This window comes from Physeter macrocephalus, chromosome 16 (genome assembly GCF_002837175.3).
Source record: "Physeter macrocephalus isolate SW-GA chromosome 16, ASM283717v5, whole genome shotgun sequence".
NCBI lineage: Eukaryota > Metazoa > Chordata > Mammalia > Artiodactyla > Physeteridae > Physeter > Physeter macrocephalus.
In genome coordinates, this window is record NC_041229.1 from 96,668,516 (window position 1) to 96,685,584 (window position 17,069).

The 17,069-nt window shown below is 39.5% G+C and overlaps 1 protein-coding gene across 1 annotated transcript in view; it reads right to left on the minus strand.

The window, feature by feature from the left end:
* PHF21A (PHD finger protein 21A) overlaps nt 1-17,069 on the minus strand; it is a 208,541-nt gene that overhangs the window by 53,611 nt on the left and 137,861 nt on the right. The window contains exons 6-8 of the mRNA XM_055091391.1: nt 10,084-10,284; nt 3,592-3,843; nt 2,305-2,394 (exon numbers count right to left, since the gene is read on the minus strand). Of these exons, the coding sequence (XP_054947366.1) occupies nt 2,305-2,394; nt 3,592-3,843; nt 10,084-10,284 (543 nt within the window). The remainder of the gene's footprint in view (nt 1-2,304; nt 2,395-3,591; nt 3,844-10,083; nt 10,285-17,069) is intronic.

Sequence of the window (17,069 nt, forward strand, 5' to 3'; positions counted from 1 at the left end):
CACACACACACACACACACACACACACACACACACACACACAAAGACAACCCTATAGTGTGTGCTGCGGATACACAACAGGAAATATGTTTCACGCTGTAACCAATACGCGTACATAGATATTTACCTATACCTCTATAACATAAAAACTTCATGAAACAATACTTATGTGCTACATACTCTAACATTTCCTGTTGTTTTGTTTTTTACTTAAAAACTCTGGTTACAATCCACTAAATTGATTTCACAGCCTACTAATGGGTCATGCCCCACTGTTTGAAAAACATAGAGTAAGCCTTAGATTCTTATTCTTAGATTCTTACCTGAATACCTACTTTCACAGAGTTGTTGTGAGGATTAAAATAGATAACCCATGTACAGTGCCTAGTGCAGTAAGTGGCACATAGCAAGATTCTCTAAATATTAGCTATTGTTATTGCTGACAATGTCCTGTTTTTCCTGCCACATTCTTGACAATCTCCAATCTACTCTCCACACAGTGGTAAGAGGAAATTTTCTAAAACAAAAATCTGATCACGTCAAGTACCTGTTTGAAAGTAATTTAATGGATCCCCACTGTTCCCAGGTAAGGCCCTAATTCCTATATAGCCTACAAGGTTCCAAAGGCTTTGGCCTATGGGCTTCTCCAGCCTCACCTTACTCTAGCCTGAGTCAGCCACAAGGCCCACTGTGCTCAGCCACACCAAATTTCCTTTGGTTCCTTAGCCTACATGTCTCTCTGCATTGCGGACTTGCATACAGGCTCTTCTCTCTGCCTGGGACATTTTTCTTCTTCCCCCAAAACTTTCTCAAGATAACTTCACTAGGATTTTAGGTCTAAGATGGAATGTCAACTCTTCAAGGAAACTTTCTGTAATATTTTAAGAATGAGTTGCCTGTCCTTCCCATGTATTCTCAGACTACCCTACATTTCCCATAATGGACACACTAATTGCCTGTACATGTGTCTGAAGCTCTATGAGGCTGAGAATATCTTGAAAACTTCATATCCATAGGTCTTAGTGCTCTTTGGATACCTAAGGTATTCATTAAGAATTTATCTGATAGATGATTGAAATAATCTTATGTTAGCATTGCCCATCCCCTCCCCAGAGGCAATTCAGAAATCACTTATGGCCACTGACCACACACATCCTTTCCCTTCTCTCTTTGCCTGAAAGCTGAGGCTTCAGACAGGAACACCCAATCTTTCTACCAGGCAAGTCAACTCCTCTCAAGGTCCAGACTGGGACAATCATGACATGCTGCCATAAGAATGGTGAGTTCAGCCAACTGCTGGAAGAATACTCTCATGAGAATATGGGCAGAGCTGCTTGGGCCTAGGCAGAAAGTTCCCTGTGTAGCTTCCTAGTCTGAATCTTTATCATCTAGACTTTGTGTTTAAGAATGATGCTCTACGTCATCACTTTCCAGAGTAGAACCAAACGCTTCCTACCAGTTAGTGTCACTATTGTCTCCTTCCCTACTCTTCCTGGCATACAGCGGGTGGGGTGGGAGGTTGTGGGGAAGAAGTGGTAACTGCGTTCCTTCCCCACTGGCAGGCAGTTCTGGCTAAATTCTTCCAGTAAGTCAACGTTATAAGGTTTAAAATGGCGCTATCTTAATTATTTTAAATTTAGGAAAATTTCCCTTTCCTTACATCCCTCTGCTACAGCCTTTCATCACTGTTAAGAAACGCTGATGATAAAACAAGCTTCTTCTCACACAGATGTAGAGAACCAAGGGGGGAAAGGGTAGGGGGTGGGATGAACTGGGAGACTGAAATGGACATATACACACTACTATATATAAAACAGGTAACTAATGAGAACCTACTGTATAGCATAGGGAACTCTACTCAATGCTCTGCGGTGACCTAAATGGGAAGGAAATTCAAAAAGGAGGGGATATATGTATATAGTTGTATATAGCTGATTCACTTTGCTGTACAGCAGAAACTAACACAATACTGTAAAGCAACTATACTCCAATTAAAAAAAAAAAAAAAAAAAAGCTTCTTCTGTGGGACTTCCCTGGTGGTCCAGTGGTTAAGACTCGGAGCTTCCACTGCAGCGGGCAACGGTTCAATCCCTAGTCAGGGAACTAAGACCCACATGCTGTGCAGTGCAGCCAAAAAAAAAAAAAAAGCTTCTTCATGGTATAGAGATCAGCAGCTAGAATCCTTAGCTAAGTGGGATCTGAATACAGCTGAATTGACAAGTGCATTACAGGCTGCTTAGAAAAGGCCCACAAGGATTTTTGTCCCACCTAACCCATCACTGGGCTTGTCAACTGATTTACTCACCTGTGGAAGAAAGTTTGGACGTGGAGTGAGTCTAGGCGGGGGGATAAACTGTGGTACTTTGATGGGCTGAGGAGGTGTTGCCTGAACCTGCTAGAAAATGAGAAAAATAAATCAGAGAGGAAAATAATTATTCAATATCAAAGATGGTATTCTTAAAGTATTTTCAGCATCACTATTCTCTCAATCAGACAATATTTTCTATACGCTTTCATTGTAGAATTAATCATCTGAATTAACACTGCCTTAAGAAACTTTTTTACTCTCCTACTTGCATGCTTTACCCCATAAAGTAAACCAACCACATTTCTGTTTCCTTACACATCTAATGTAGAACACAGCAAGCTCAGCAATCACACAATTTCCTTTGACATTCAAGAACTCTTGCACTTATGTATTTTAAAAGTCAACACTGGATCCAAAGTAAAACCAAACTTGCTGCCTGGACAAATGGGCTTTTTCCTAATATAAGAGCTTTACATAACAGTGAATGGCTTTATTCCTATAGAGAATGTTCTAACTCTCAGCGTCCGGCTGAGTGATTTGGTTACTTCCCTAAAGATTCCTGGGTAAGTAGTAAAGCTTCACTTTAATGCCCGCTAGTTTCACTCACCACTGGTCATTATTCGAAAGCCACCAAGAGCTCTTAGCTTCCATTTTAAGAACGAACATTTAAACTACAGTTTGGGTATATTCTGAAAACACTTTTTAGACAGTTTTACCCTAGAAATCTCAAGAACAATTTTTATTCAAGTACTTCTTCCTTCTAGGGATCTTTTTTCTGATGGACCTTGAACATGGACACTGTTATTTGTGAGTTTCTTGAAAAATTTTAAAGTTCCCAACTAACTCTAGTACTTCCTGAGTGCAATTTCAAGGAAGAGTGAACTAAAAAAATTCACGGCATTTTCCCCAAATTGGTAACATAGCACCAGAGAGTTTAAGCACTCTAGTTTCACAGGAAGGAGTGTGGTTAGGACAGAGGGAGAGATACATGAAACAGTGTAAATGCCTCTGTGAAGGACATTTTCCCCCCTTAAGTCAAGTCATACTTTGGCCTCAGATAATACCTCAAAGAGTTTTGATCCTTAGTGTAAGAACACCTCTATAGTTATTTAAATAGATAGCAGGAATGCCATATTCCCTTGTCAGACCCGAAGGGGAATCTGGTATGGCAGAAGAGTGATGGAGACTGAAAAATCCAGCAGGAGCATAAAATGGATATACTCTACAAATGCATATCCTGAACCCTCACATGTGGGCACACACGGGTAGCAGCTGCTGGCTTACCAGAGTGACTGTGTTTTTTGCCACAATTTGGACAGCCTCTGCCCCAGGCCCAGTGACCTTACTAGACGTCTGGAGGTTGACTGGTGTGTTCTGCACATCAGTGCTGAGCACAGCCTTCTGACTGTTGATGGCGGTCACCATAGCAATGGTAGGTCTCTGGCCCACAACAGAGGCAGGCATGGTCGCAGTTGCTGCTTTCAAGACGAGAGGTAGTGTCTTTGTGGTGATCATAGAAGCTGTAGTTACAGTCTTCTAGGAGACATGGAAAACAGACATTAGGACGCTGAAGTGTCATCCCACTAAACAAAATGCTAGCCTCCAGAAGAAAACAAAGCAATAATTCTCATAATCAGTCAAGTTTCTTGGTATAACATTTCTTTTGTGTACATAAAGCACAGTTCTTACTACACGAAAAGGCAATCTCTAGTTTGCCAGAGTTCTCAAATTTAGCTTTAAGTTCATAGTAATAACTGCAGACTAAAATGGGCACAGGGTTCTCAACAAGGAAGGGGGTGGGTTTACAGATACAGAATATGAGTATACCTATTTCTTCTGATTTTCTAATTCTTTGCTTGCTCTCAATTAATTTAAATTTTGTAGAAGTTGCAAATCAATGAGGTACACACCATCTCTATCATTAATTGCTACAACCTCATCAATATGAAGAAAGCTATCATATAATTCTGGCTATCTGCCTCCTGTGACACAAAGGCTGGGATAAAACGACAGTGTCTTTTAATTCTTTTGAGTGTCACCCTGGAGAAGAGGAAGGGCAACTCACATAAGAATTAGTACAATTGTTGCCTCAAAGGCAGTAAATCCCAAACTCTAGATAATGAAACCTATTAACCAACTAGTATAGTAAATACCAGCTCTTGATACCAAAGGGATATGAATCACAACCTACAATCTTTGCTCTGGAGGACTACTGCAGAAGTGAGGAAAGATCCAGAGAAAGGCGACAAGGTGGAAACAAACAACTGAGTTTCAGAAAGTCTTACAGATCAGAGTCTGAACTGAGGTGAGAGGACTTCACTGATGCTCCACAAGTGCTACTGCAGCTTTGAAGCTGTATTTTTCTAGACTTTCTATTAGAGTAATTAAAGGAGCCAGCTACAAAACAAGAAAATATAAACAACCTCATTTCACGGCATACACACCTATCGAATACTCCTAGTCGCTCAAGAGAGAGATGTTTCAGAAACGTGAAAATATACCTGGTCTAACTTGTTGGTTCTGATTTTGATATTATTTCACCTTTTTCTTCTTACTCTACACTTGCACTGTTCAGTTTGGTAGCTAATAGCCTCATGCAGGTATTCAAATTTAATGAAAACAAAATAAAAATTAAAACATCAGTTCCTCAGTCACACTAGCCACATTTCACATGTTTACAGCCACACATGGCTCGTGGCTACCAAACTGGACAGTGGAGCTTTCCAACACTACAGAAAGTTCTATTGGACAGCACTGCCCTCGACCAGGGAAAAGGACCCCACTCTCCCTGAAACAGATCTGAACAAATTCCTTTGTGAATTTCTATTTCAGTGTCTATGCAAGTCCTCGTATATTGTTTGGTTCTAAGTAATTTTTCTGCCCTAACCACATACATGCATGTATTACCTAATATTTTAACAGCTTTTTTTTCTTTTAACCAAAACAATGTAATAATCTGGCCTTGTCCATCCCATCACAGCCTAATGAGCAATCCTTATTGATGCCTGCAATTAAAATCACCCAAATATGTTCCTCTTCTCTAAGTCAACCATACAGAATGGCTCATTCTCCTTGCCATTGTCCTCTCAAGTGTGAAATGGGAGTAAAAGGGGAACACTGATAATTATTTATTTTGGGAAGTAGCAGGTCATCCTGCCTATCAGTGATGAAAACCAAATAAAAGCTAAGTGCTATTTATCATCAGAAGTGTTACAGTAGTGTAGCAGCAGGACTGACTTTATATTACCTGCTATTTTTAATGTGTTTTTAACCCAGTGTGATATTAGCTCTCTCGACCAATTTAAAGCATTTAAATACAAAGAACTTTTGAAGTGGTGAGCAAGTCACACCGGATAGCATTCAGTCCTGGTGCCAACACAGGTTATGGGAGAAAAGCTCTAATCAGCAGAACTCACTGACATGGGTTTTAAAAACAGTCATGCATGTTGGTACTACTTTAAAAGAGGGTCAATATACTTTTGTTTAAAACATCCTTGATTCAGGTAAGTCATTAACAATCTTTTGAATAATTTTTCTTAAAAAGTCAGTAAAACCTCCAACTCACCTGATTTATATACTTAGCATTACCTGCAAACTAAAAAGCACTGAATTCTAACAAGTCTGTTCACATGTTAGGTTAGCATTTTTATTCTACTTTATAAATATTTGGTTGTAGCTAATTTCACTCCATGTATTCTAGCATCTACATAACTCTCTTTGTATACAGAGGCACAAGAGCTAGTACTATATGCACTGATGAAAAGCTTTTGAAGAATATATTTATTTGCAAACCATTTACTGACACCAGGTATTGACACAGGTACTGCTTAGATCTTTACTCCTGGTCTGGTGCTTATTCTACTGTAAGTACTAAGGAACATAAATCAAACTCCTGGAGTTCTGAGTTTAGATGACAGAGAGAATCTAGAATTTTGATATCCAAACCTAATGAAAACCTCTGAATTGTTCTGGCAGGAGGAAGAGAAGACAGTGAGGAAAGGTGCCCAGAAACAAAAAAAAATTATTTTTATGGAAGCTGTGATTAGTCCTTGGCTGGCTGATGCTATCCAAGTATGATCACCTTCAAAAGATGATAGCAGTTTCTCCAGGTTCATGAAGGAGTTCTTTATGAACAAAACCCAAACTGCATGAACTAGAAGTTAATGCAGAAAATACATGGCAAGAAGCACTAACAGCAAAATCCTTTTACTTTTTTGCTAAGTTATTGTTTTTTTTTACCTGCAAAGCATGAGGTATTGATTTTAAAAAGATAAACTCCAATGTACAAATCAGACCTTAGAGGGATTATTACTATGGGCTCTAACTTCCACATCTATTTTAGACTATTTGTTTAATTTTTTAAAAAATTTATTTATTTTATTTATTTATTTTTGGCTGCGTTGGGTCTTCGTTGCTGCGTGCAGGCTTTCTTTAGTTGCAGCGAGCGGGGGCTGCTCTTTGTTGCAGCGAGCGGGCTTCTCACTGCGGTGGCTTCTCTTGTTGCGGAGCACGGGCTCTAGACGCACGGGCTTCAGTAGTGCGGACTCAGTAGTTGTGGCTCGAGGACTCTAGAGCACAGGCTCAGTAGCTGTGGCACACAGGCTTAGTTGCTCCGCGGCATGTGGGATCTTCCTGGACCAGGGCTCGAACCCGTGTCCTCTGCATTGGCAGGCGGATTCTTTACCACTGCACCACCAGGGAAATCCCTATTTGTTTAATTTTGAATGGCAGGTAACTGTTGTACACTCGGACAACTATCAATAGAACCCCTCCCCCTTCTGTCTATGAGGGTTTATTTTCTGTTTGGTTTTATTAACTGCATGCTTCTTTACATTTGTACTCATTTAAAATGACAGAGTTGTGAATTTAAGTTGAAGGGTACGCCTGTGTTCAACTATTCTTTCATTTTTTTCTGTAGTTTGGAAAAATTTCAAAATATACATACAAACGTAAGCTGGAGTTAGCTAAGTAAAGGGAACTGATCCTCTCACTCCCCCATGACTTGGTACACGCTAATCACCTGACTTAGAATAAAACACTTTCCTACCCTAGCACTTCCTCCCTGCCCATGCAGATTGCTAAATTAATAGTTAATCCTTTCTGGACTTAGAAATTTAGTATATGCCGTATATTAAACTTCCCACTTGTCCTTGACCTCATGAATCTTTAATGACTCCCTATGACTGCCGAAACCCCCAAAAGTTCTGCCACATATTGGAGGGCTTGCACAAGCTAGCCTCTTCCTACCTTCTGGTTTTATATCCCTCTCCACCATTTCCTGGAATCCATGCTCCAGCCACATCAGCCTACTTGCTATTTCCAAGACACGCATTTACTTTTTTGAGTCCATACTTCTGTTCACATTGTTCTCTACACCCTGATGTTCTTCCCCCTCTGCTCCGTCACTGAAACCTCACTTATCTATCTGTCAAGGCCCTGATCAGAAGCCACCTCCTTTATGAAGCACTCTCTGACCCCTCTAGTCAATATTAGTGTCCTCTGGTATTTTCACAGGTGCTTTCATTTTATTCTTCTTTGTTAGCTGTTTACATCTTCCTCTCCTCTAAATTTGTTAAGTTCTTGAAGACAGAAATTCGGTCTTATTTACAAGACATTGCCTAGCAGAGAGCTTGCATATAGTAGAGACTCAATAAATATTTACATAATGAATGAAAATAATTATCATAGTTTACCAGATTCTAGGCAGGGACCGTTACTACCTCTTTGTATACCAGAAGCTCTCATATAAGGAGCACATGATAAATAATGATTGACAGTTTACTATAAAAACAAAACCCAATAACCTAGAGATCTTATGGCTTTTAACATTAAACAAAACAAAATAATATAAAACAAGCTTAGCTAAATCAATTAAATATATCAGGTGGGCTACCAGATGGAGGGATGCCACATAACACTGTTTTGGGGATAGCCCTAGGCCCCTTACTATTACCATCCCAAAGCAGCACAGAACTCAGATTACCAGGGAAGGAAATAGCTATTGTAAATTATATAAGTATTTTCTCTGATTTGTGTGATATGGACTGGTACTTGAACAGAAAGTTTCCATGGGTTAGGAGAGGAAATTCCTACTACCAGGAAACAATGAATTCTACCACACTCCTTCCATGTAAACACTTTCTGATCAAATTGTACTTTGAGAAGAGAACAACCAATCCAACTCTGGTTAAAACTCCAAAAAAAGTAAACTGATAGGCAATCTTTTAGAAGAAATATAAATGCTGGTCAGGGGGGTTTTAAAGTCAGTGTGAATGCCTAATTTCCAAATAGCCTTGGAGATTAGGGTAAAAATGATGTAGGCCACTCTAGCTACCTGATTTACAACAGGGATTCTTCATTTTCCTTCTTTGGCATTTTATATAATGTTGGCATTTCTTTTTTTGGTATTGTATGTCAGTCTACAGTAGCGAATGGGCAGAATTTTTAACCAGAACATCTGGGTTCAAATCTTGGCTCCACCATATAATACATATATGATTTTAGGTAATTTCTTAATCTTTCTGTGCCTTAGTTTTCTTTTCTAAAAAACAGAGATAATAATAATACTGTCCTTAGTAGGGATGGGGTGAGGACTGTGTATGTTATACATGTAAAGTGCTTAGGAGAATGCCAGTATATGGTAACCTCTATTAACTGTTAACTATCTTTAGTAATCTTCAGTATTTTTGTAAGTATTTTTCATTTGCAAAATATTGTATATGAACCAGCCCAATGTCCATAAGTGGTGACTAACCAAGTAAACTAAAATCTTTTTCTCTTCATATAGATACAGTGAAGATGGTGCTGGTGGGTGAGAGGTGTTCATGCTTAGGTTTCAGAAGATCCCAAAGTCTTTGAAACCATGTGCAAAAATGAGTGTATTAGGTGTGAGTGTGTATTTTTCCAGGGAGAGAATCCATGGCTTTCAACAGAGTCTTAAAGGAGTCTGGGACCTCCAAAGATCAAGAACCACTGCTCAAGTGTCCCATTTTAAAAGGTATGCCCACACTACACAGAAGTATGTGGAGATCAAGGCCGAATACTTTCCTTAATAGAAACATTCCCAAATATGTCCTTTTTGTGTGTCTTGATTGGCTCAATATCCTTACATTACATGGTAGTGTAAATGCCCTTTTCAGTAAAATCATTTGCACAGCTACACCAATTAGCATATTATTAGGCTTCCCACTCCTTAGTACTATTTTTGACCTGTAGCTTCCATTTCAGATTTCCTTTAGTATATGAGAACGGATACATATTCTCATATGAGACGAAATGGACTTGGAAATGAATATTTCATTTCTATGAAATATACCACCTTCTAAATGCCTCTTTCTACCTGGTTCCATGGGTATTGATCCTGGAATAGCTCCACACCTAAAATTGCTAAGAATTCCAGAAAAACAATTCCCGAGGGTCAAGTCACACAGACTTTTAGAACAAGTGCAAATAAATACTTCCAGAAGTTCAAAAGAAGACTTTAATTCTGTTCTAATACAGAGAAGTGATTTTTCGTTGTCACTGATTACCTTTTCTCCTTCTTTGGACAGATGGGAAATCAGTTTAACTTTTTACTCCTTGGTAATGTCATTTTCCTTCAGGCAATGAATTTCAAGTGATTATCATCCCAGTACAGTATAAAAAAGTAACCAAAATAACCTTTGTTTAGTGCTGGTTGAGGTTGTTAACATAGTCTGAAACAGGACCTAGTTCTCCATGACCCATAGCCAATCAGCCTACAGCACGAAGCCCGAGGTGCTCCATCCACACTTGTACCTGTGAAGCAGTCAGGCTGGGAGAGGATGCAGCCGACTGGGCGTGGTGGTGGTACTGCTGTTGCTGCTGTAGCTGCTGTAGTGGTTGCTGCTGTGCTGTTTGTAGTTTGTTTTCAGATTGTGGCAATGGCTGTATTTGGAACTTGTCTGGTTGTTCTTGCTTTACTATCAGGTTCTTCCGAAGCTGTTCAACTACTCTTTTCTACAAAGGAGGACAAAAAAGAATAAAATCTATCAGAATATTGTTCTATCTCAGCTGTACAGAAATAGGCAGCAATTATATGCCTCTGACATCTTTTCTGTAACTAGCTTATTCTAGATCTTGTTACATCTAAAATTTACAGATTAGACAACTGAGGAGAAACTCATGGCATAAGTAACGTTTTATATCAATCTATAAAGGGAAATGGAGGCACAGATGAGAAGAAAGGCTAATGGAGGTCACATAGCAGAGCTGAGACTCCTTGACTATTATTATTTAGTGTGCTGGGCTGGAAGGGCAGTATAACGTAGCAGTGAAGACACAACTTTGGAAATATACTGCCTCAATTCAAATTTCAGTTTTGCTACTTACCAGCTATATGATGTTGGTCAAGCCACTTAACCTATCTGTGCCTCAATTTCCTATTCTGTAAAGATGAGGTGATTAATAATATCCTTAGGATTCTTACGAGTACCAAACTGCCTCACGTAAAGTACTCAGAACTATGAGTGGCATACACTGTTGGTCATTTATTTATTTATTTTGCATCTGATAACATACATACCAGTTATACTACAGTAATTTTTGTTAATCAAACAAACATCATGTATCTAATGGCAGTTTCAAACATTAAACAGACTTTTAAACAAAGAAACCTTGATCCCAGCACTATGCAATATACACAACAGACATTGTAAATAACTGAAACATGTAACTCATGAGCACTGCTTTGCTGGGACAAGATCAATGAAAACACACACATTTGCTTAGGCAGAGTAGTGTTTTAGCTATATGGGATGAAAATTTTTAATTAAGGTGTTTTGAATTTTCTGTCCTTGTTGAAATCCAAGAAAATGGTGCAGTTGGAAACCTTCATTACTATAATAATACATTTCAACAAAAGGTAAGCTCCATGCGGGTACGGATTTATTTTGTTCACAACTAAATTCTGCATCTAGAATTATGGTGGCTAAGTAAATGTCCTCATTCTCTTCACATGATGTGTGAAGTGATGGAACCAAAGGCCAGCAAATGGCTCAGAGAAAATATAATAACCATTTGGGGTCAGACCTGGGTTCTGACTCTTCTGCCCTAATGGCTGGAAGAAAGTATAAGCAGCACTCCTGGCCTATACTTTCAAGTGAGTTCACCAGCTGAGGTTTGTTATTTCTGACAAAAAATAGATTACTGTCTTCTCATATAGATTTAAATAGGGAAGAAGTAAATGAAGATCTTTAAATAACGGGTTAAGTGAAACCATAAGAGCCGGGTAGATTTCACATTCCTGCCTATGATTCTAACCAACTTCACTACACACACTCTCTAAAGAATCCAAACCTGCAGGTTACTTCCTTGACATATTTGAACATTAAAACATTTACAAAATGGATTTTTAAAAACTTTAAGTCAATACAAAATACATTCTTGAGAAAAATTTTAATATTTTTATTACTGAGCCTTTTTAGGCAATGAAAATATCACATAAAGGCCAATTTGGCGGGCGGGGGGTTCTGCTATACTTTGTTCTCTGCTAGCACCACCTCTTTGAGCAGTTAAATATTGAAAAGAAAAGATGTGGAGTCCAAAGTCTTTCCAGAAACCATCTGCAGAATACTAAAAATGCAAATTAATAAAATAATTCTTATAAAAATAACTTCCAAGTCTTCAAAATCCTATTTCTCAAGTGTAAAACTCAGAGTAATTGAATAGATATAGTTTAAGAGAAGGGGAAGTAACAGTAGTGGTGGCATGGATAATTCTCTGAGTATCACATGTAGACTTTATTGCTTGGTGACTGCCAGAACAATAAGACATTTAACAATTAAGTAATCATTTAGAGTTGCTTTCAGTCCCCCTCCCCAACATATTAATCAGCATTAATCAAACATATTAACAAACTAGCTAAAGTACAGCATCATTCTTAGTCCCTTTACCAAAACAAAAACAAAACCCCCCAGCTCAAATCAGGGGGAGGAGAGAAACCAGGAGGAAATAATACAAACACAAATGTGACACCTGCCAAAAAATAAACTCTGAACAAAAACAGCACAGGAAACTAAATAATTACTATACCAGGCACAAAAGGAAAGGGTGTTTTTCTCCTCCATAGCCGTTTTTAGGAAATGCAGTGTGCTCTCCTACTTACTGCCTAACCGGGTTAAACTAGAAGCAAGAGACAAAGCTTGGAACCCACTCCCAGTGTTTTGTACAACAGAAGGGAACAGTAGGGGAAAAGAACAAGAAAGGGACGCAGGCTAGAGTACTCTGAAGCCATATGGCTAGAGCAAGGTGACAACCAATCAGAAACAGAATCAGGAACGTGGGAGTCAGTGAGTCAGGATGCATTCACAACTGTTCCTCCCCCAGGGCCTGAAACAAAGCGAGGAGGGGAGAGGGGATCATTAGTCCTTGAGAAGAGGAAAAAGAGAGAGAGAGCTGTGCAGATTGGACACGGGTCAGATCATATGAGGTGGGTAATACTTTCTTTGAAAGAAGGCGCTGGCATATTTCGGAGAGCCGCTCAGAAATGCATTGCCCTGGCAGTCCTTGTTGTGTTCACCAGAAGACTAGAAGAATACCCAGAATACAGTTGTGCATGTCTATGAAATTTTTTTTAAAAATCAAGGGTCAGTGGAAGCATTGATGCCTTCTGTCAAATAAACTATTCACTGCATTTTGAAAACCAATGATCTAAAGTTAGGTGAGCTCTGCAGTGGAGGCGCTCCTTAGGTGTACAGAGACCCTGCACACTCTTTTAAGGACCGACTAATAAAGGAGTGTTGCCCTGTGCAGTAGCTGGCTTTTCTAGGTTCCACAATCCAGTCTTGTTCTAGTTCGGTCTTGCAGCTCTGGCAAATACAACAGCCACATTAACTCCAGCAGGACCCCGATCTGGGTCAGTACCAGTTCTGGGTGGTGGTGAGAGAATACAGCTATAAAATTTCATAAATTTTAGCTTGTAGTATCAAGCAAAGTTCTTAAGAAGCCTCTCATCTCCACAGGAAGTGAGACTATATTCTTCTACCATTTCTTTGTCTTAAACAAAGAAATCATGACTTCTGCTGTCACTGATGAAGGTTATACTGGCCTAAACAACTGGATATTTTCAATGTTGTTCACATATAAAGGAGACCTTTAAACATAGCTAATTATCTTGGAACGTTATCCTGAAGCTTTCAGAAAAGGCTAAGTCTCACAAACTGGCCATTCATCACTCACTAACAAGTTAATGAGAGCTAAAAAAGGGGGGGGGGTAAAGCAATTACACTCCAATAAAGTTGTTAAAAAAATAAAATTAAAATTAAAAGGGGGGGTGGGGAACAAAAGAAATGAAAAAGGAAAAGCTGGAAAGAATGAAGGCAGAAGAGAGAGAGAAAAGTTAACAATTTATTACCTTCTCTCCTTAATATATTTTCTATAAACAACAGGCCAATGTGCCAGGCATCCAGAATGGCAAGTACCGCCCCCCTCAATTCATCTGTCAAGAACTGCTCCATAAACCCAGAATGTGATTCCAAGCCTCCAATTCCCTTGACATTCGCATCGCTAGGTTTCATCAGGGCTTGTTCAGGCAGAAGGGTTCACAGAGCCTCTGACACTTGAAGTCACAGTTTCTGAGACAGGTAGTCACCGTGATCAATATTGTGACATTCAGCGATACTATCAACGTGTTCACACGACAGCAAGACCGATTCCAAAGAAAAACACAGAAGTTTATCAGTCCGATTCAACAGAAAATCGGGTTCATTTTTCTGCTATGGAAGTCAATCATTCCAAGTGCCATGGCCTTGGTCAATACAGAAGGGAGATGGAGTGGTGGAAGAACAGCCCCTACCCCTCCAATCGAGCCACCAATTTATTTCCATCCAATCCTCACACAAATTTTAGAAAGCTTCTCTCAAAAGCAAATGCAGGCACAAGCCCTGTCCTCCACAACTGGACGCTGGTGCTTCAAGGCTCCGTTTTTCCACACAGTCACTCAGCTTGCTTGTGTTCCACTCAGCATTATCTGTTCTTGAATCCATTATGAGAGGGCCACATCCACCCAGACATCTTCCTACACAGTACTGCCTTAAAAATTCATCCTTGTTTCCTCTATGATCAACCACACAATCAGAAAATATAACCCTCCCCCTCATACCAGAAACTGGTAGACTTGTAACTTGTCACAAATCCAGAAAGTCAAGAACAAACCCTACCCATCTTCATACCTAAAATGCAATGAAAAATCTTTCCAGGTCTTCAGACTCACCAACTGCCCAAATGAAACCGGGGATACTACATTTTTTGTGTGCATAAAAACTAACATGGAGAAATTTACATTTGTTAATAAAATCAGAATTTACCCAAAGAGAAGAGAGGAGAAAAATACCTTTCTACTGTCCAACTGAAAGTCAACCAACTGTATTTATAAGTAACACCAATATTCAACAACACTGAAGATGCAGGAAAGAGATTACATGAGTCTTCAGAATGCTGCCTCATAATTATCCTCTAAAGAGTAGGGTATGTTACTGGCATAACATTAATGACAAAATTACAATCCAGAGTAAAAGGTATGTGCTGTTTAAAGGAAATAGAAAATTAAGTGAAGATTCCACCATTTTATGAACAAAGACACAGGAACAAGAAGCAATAAACTCAAAATAAGCTCCTTCTTGATGTAATATATTACTGAAATTCAATGAGAGGATATGTACTGAAGTTATTAGAGGGAATGTTTAGGGGAGACACACAGGATAGAATTCTGACAGGGGAGTAGGAGGAAAAATATTGGTGGCAGCATCTATAAAAACATACTTAGGGGAATTTCCTGGCAGTCCAGTGGCGAAGACTCAGGGCTTTTATTGCCAGGGCCCGGGTTCAATCCCTGGGTCAGGGAACTAAGATCTCGCAAGCTGCGTGGCACAGCCAAAAAAAAAAAAAAAAAAGTGTGTGTGTGTGTGTGTGTGTATACACACACACACACACACACATATACATGCATACTTAGATAAAAATAATTGTTTCATTCATTTTGTAAGGCACTAGAAGGTTTTCCCCCAAACTCTCCGATATTCAGTTTCAGGGTCAGAATTAGACAAATAGCTTCTAACCTTATAAGCCTTTTTTAAAAGGAATATATTCTTGAAAAACACTACCTGTTTGACAGAGCAGTATCTACAACCTCTTCTTATACAGTGAACTGTGTATGTTGTCTACTAAAGAGGATTTGTTTGGTCATAGAGAGTTGGGAACATAGATATTTTATAGTTCTTCACAAGGTGTCATGGAATTTGAACAGTACAATTTAGATGAATTAAGGAACAGCAGCACTTGGAATTATCAGGGTTTTTTTTTCAGTAAAGTTCAAAATTCTCTACATGGATGCTTAACAGATGGTGGAGAATGCGTAAGTCATGATACTGATTAGACTTTGGCTTCTTTAATTAAAAAAATATTCTTTGGGGTTTACTCTTCCTTCTAAATACACACACACACACATACACACGCTGATATGTACATCAATAGGTTTTACATCCCATCTCCACAGGAGATTAGACCTTTTATTCATATCAATGGGATTTATATACCATTTCCATTGGGGATTAGACCCTTTATTTGACAGCCTGATTGAAATGCAGTTTACTTTTTTCTTATTTAGCTCATTCACGCTCTAATAGGTAAACTCAACCCCACCTTCCCCCAACTCCTTATGCATGACTATAAAGGACTGCTAAGACTGCTACAGTCAAACTTCATCTAAATCTAGGAACCCTTCTAAGAACCTGGGGACTGTCTTTAATTTGCATCAAACAAGAAAAAGTGTAGCTGTTTACTCAAGAGAGATGGGTCCCTGGAGAACTACAGTGCTTCAATATGTAACATACCCAGATGCTCGGACAAAATAGTACCAACACAGAGCCAGACTAAAAAAGAGCACTGCATGCTGGGAATGGTAGTTGTAATATAGTTCTCTATAATAAAAGACGAACGAAGCCAAAATCAGAACCCAGTTTTCTTGCATTTAAGTTCTCTATCTTTCTTTGAAGTACTAAGCTATACTGTCCTGCTTGCTTCAGAAAAATGTTGAAGATCAAATGAATTAATGGTGGAGGGTGCTTAGGAAATTGTTGAGGGCAATGTGAAAATCAGAGATGAGATGATAACCCATGAAAAAGACAATTTCTCTAGTGCGAATTTTCAGCTAAGAGCAGCAGCTTATTAAATGTGAATTTTCAATGTCAATTATCTTTCTTTTTTTTCCAATTTTTTTTTAAAATTTATTTTTGGCTGTATTGGGTCTTCATTTCTGTGCGTGGGCTTTCTCTAGTTGCGGCGAGCGGGGTCCACTCTTCATTGCGGTGCGCGGGCCTCTCACTGTCGTGGCCTCTCTTGTAGCGGAGCACAAGCTCCAGACGCGCAGGCTCAGTAGTTGTGGCTCACCGGCCTAGTTGCTCCGCGGCATGTGGGATCTTCCCAGACCAGGGCTCGAACCCGTGTCCCCTGAATTGGCAGGCAGATTCTCAACCACTGCGCCACCAGGGAAGCCCCTCAATTATCTTTCAATCATTTTATTTTTAACACCTAGTCAAACATTTTATGTTTGTTCAAACCTCGTTTTTCTTTTAAACGAGAATCACCAAAAAAAGTACAATTAAGAAAGAATGCGGGCTTCCCTGGTGGCGCAGTGGTTGCGCGTCCGCCTGCCGATGCAGGGGAACCGGGTTCGCGCCCCGGTCTGGGAAGATCCCACGTGCCGCGGAGCGGCTGGGCCCGTGAGCCATGCCCGCTGAGCCTGCGCG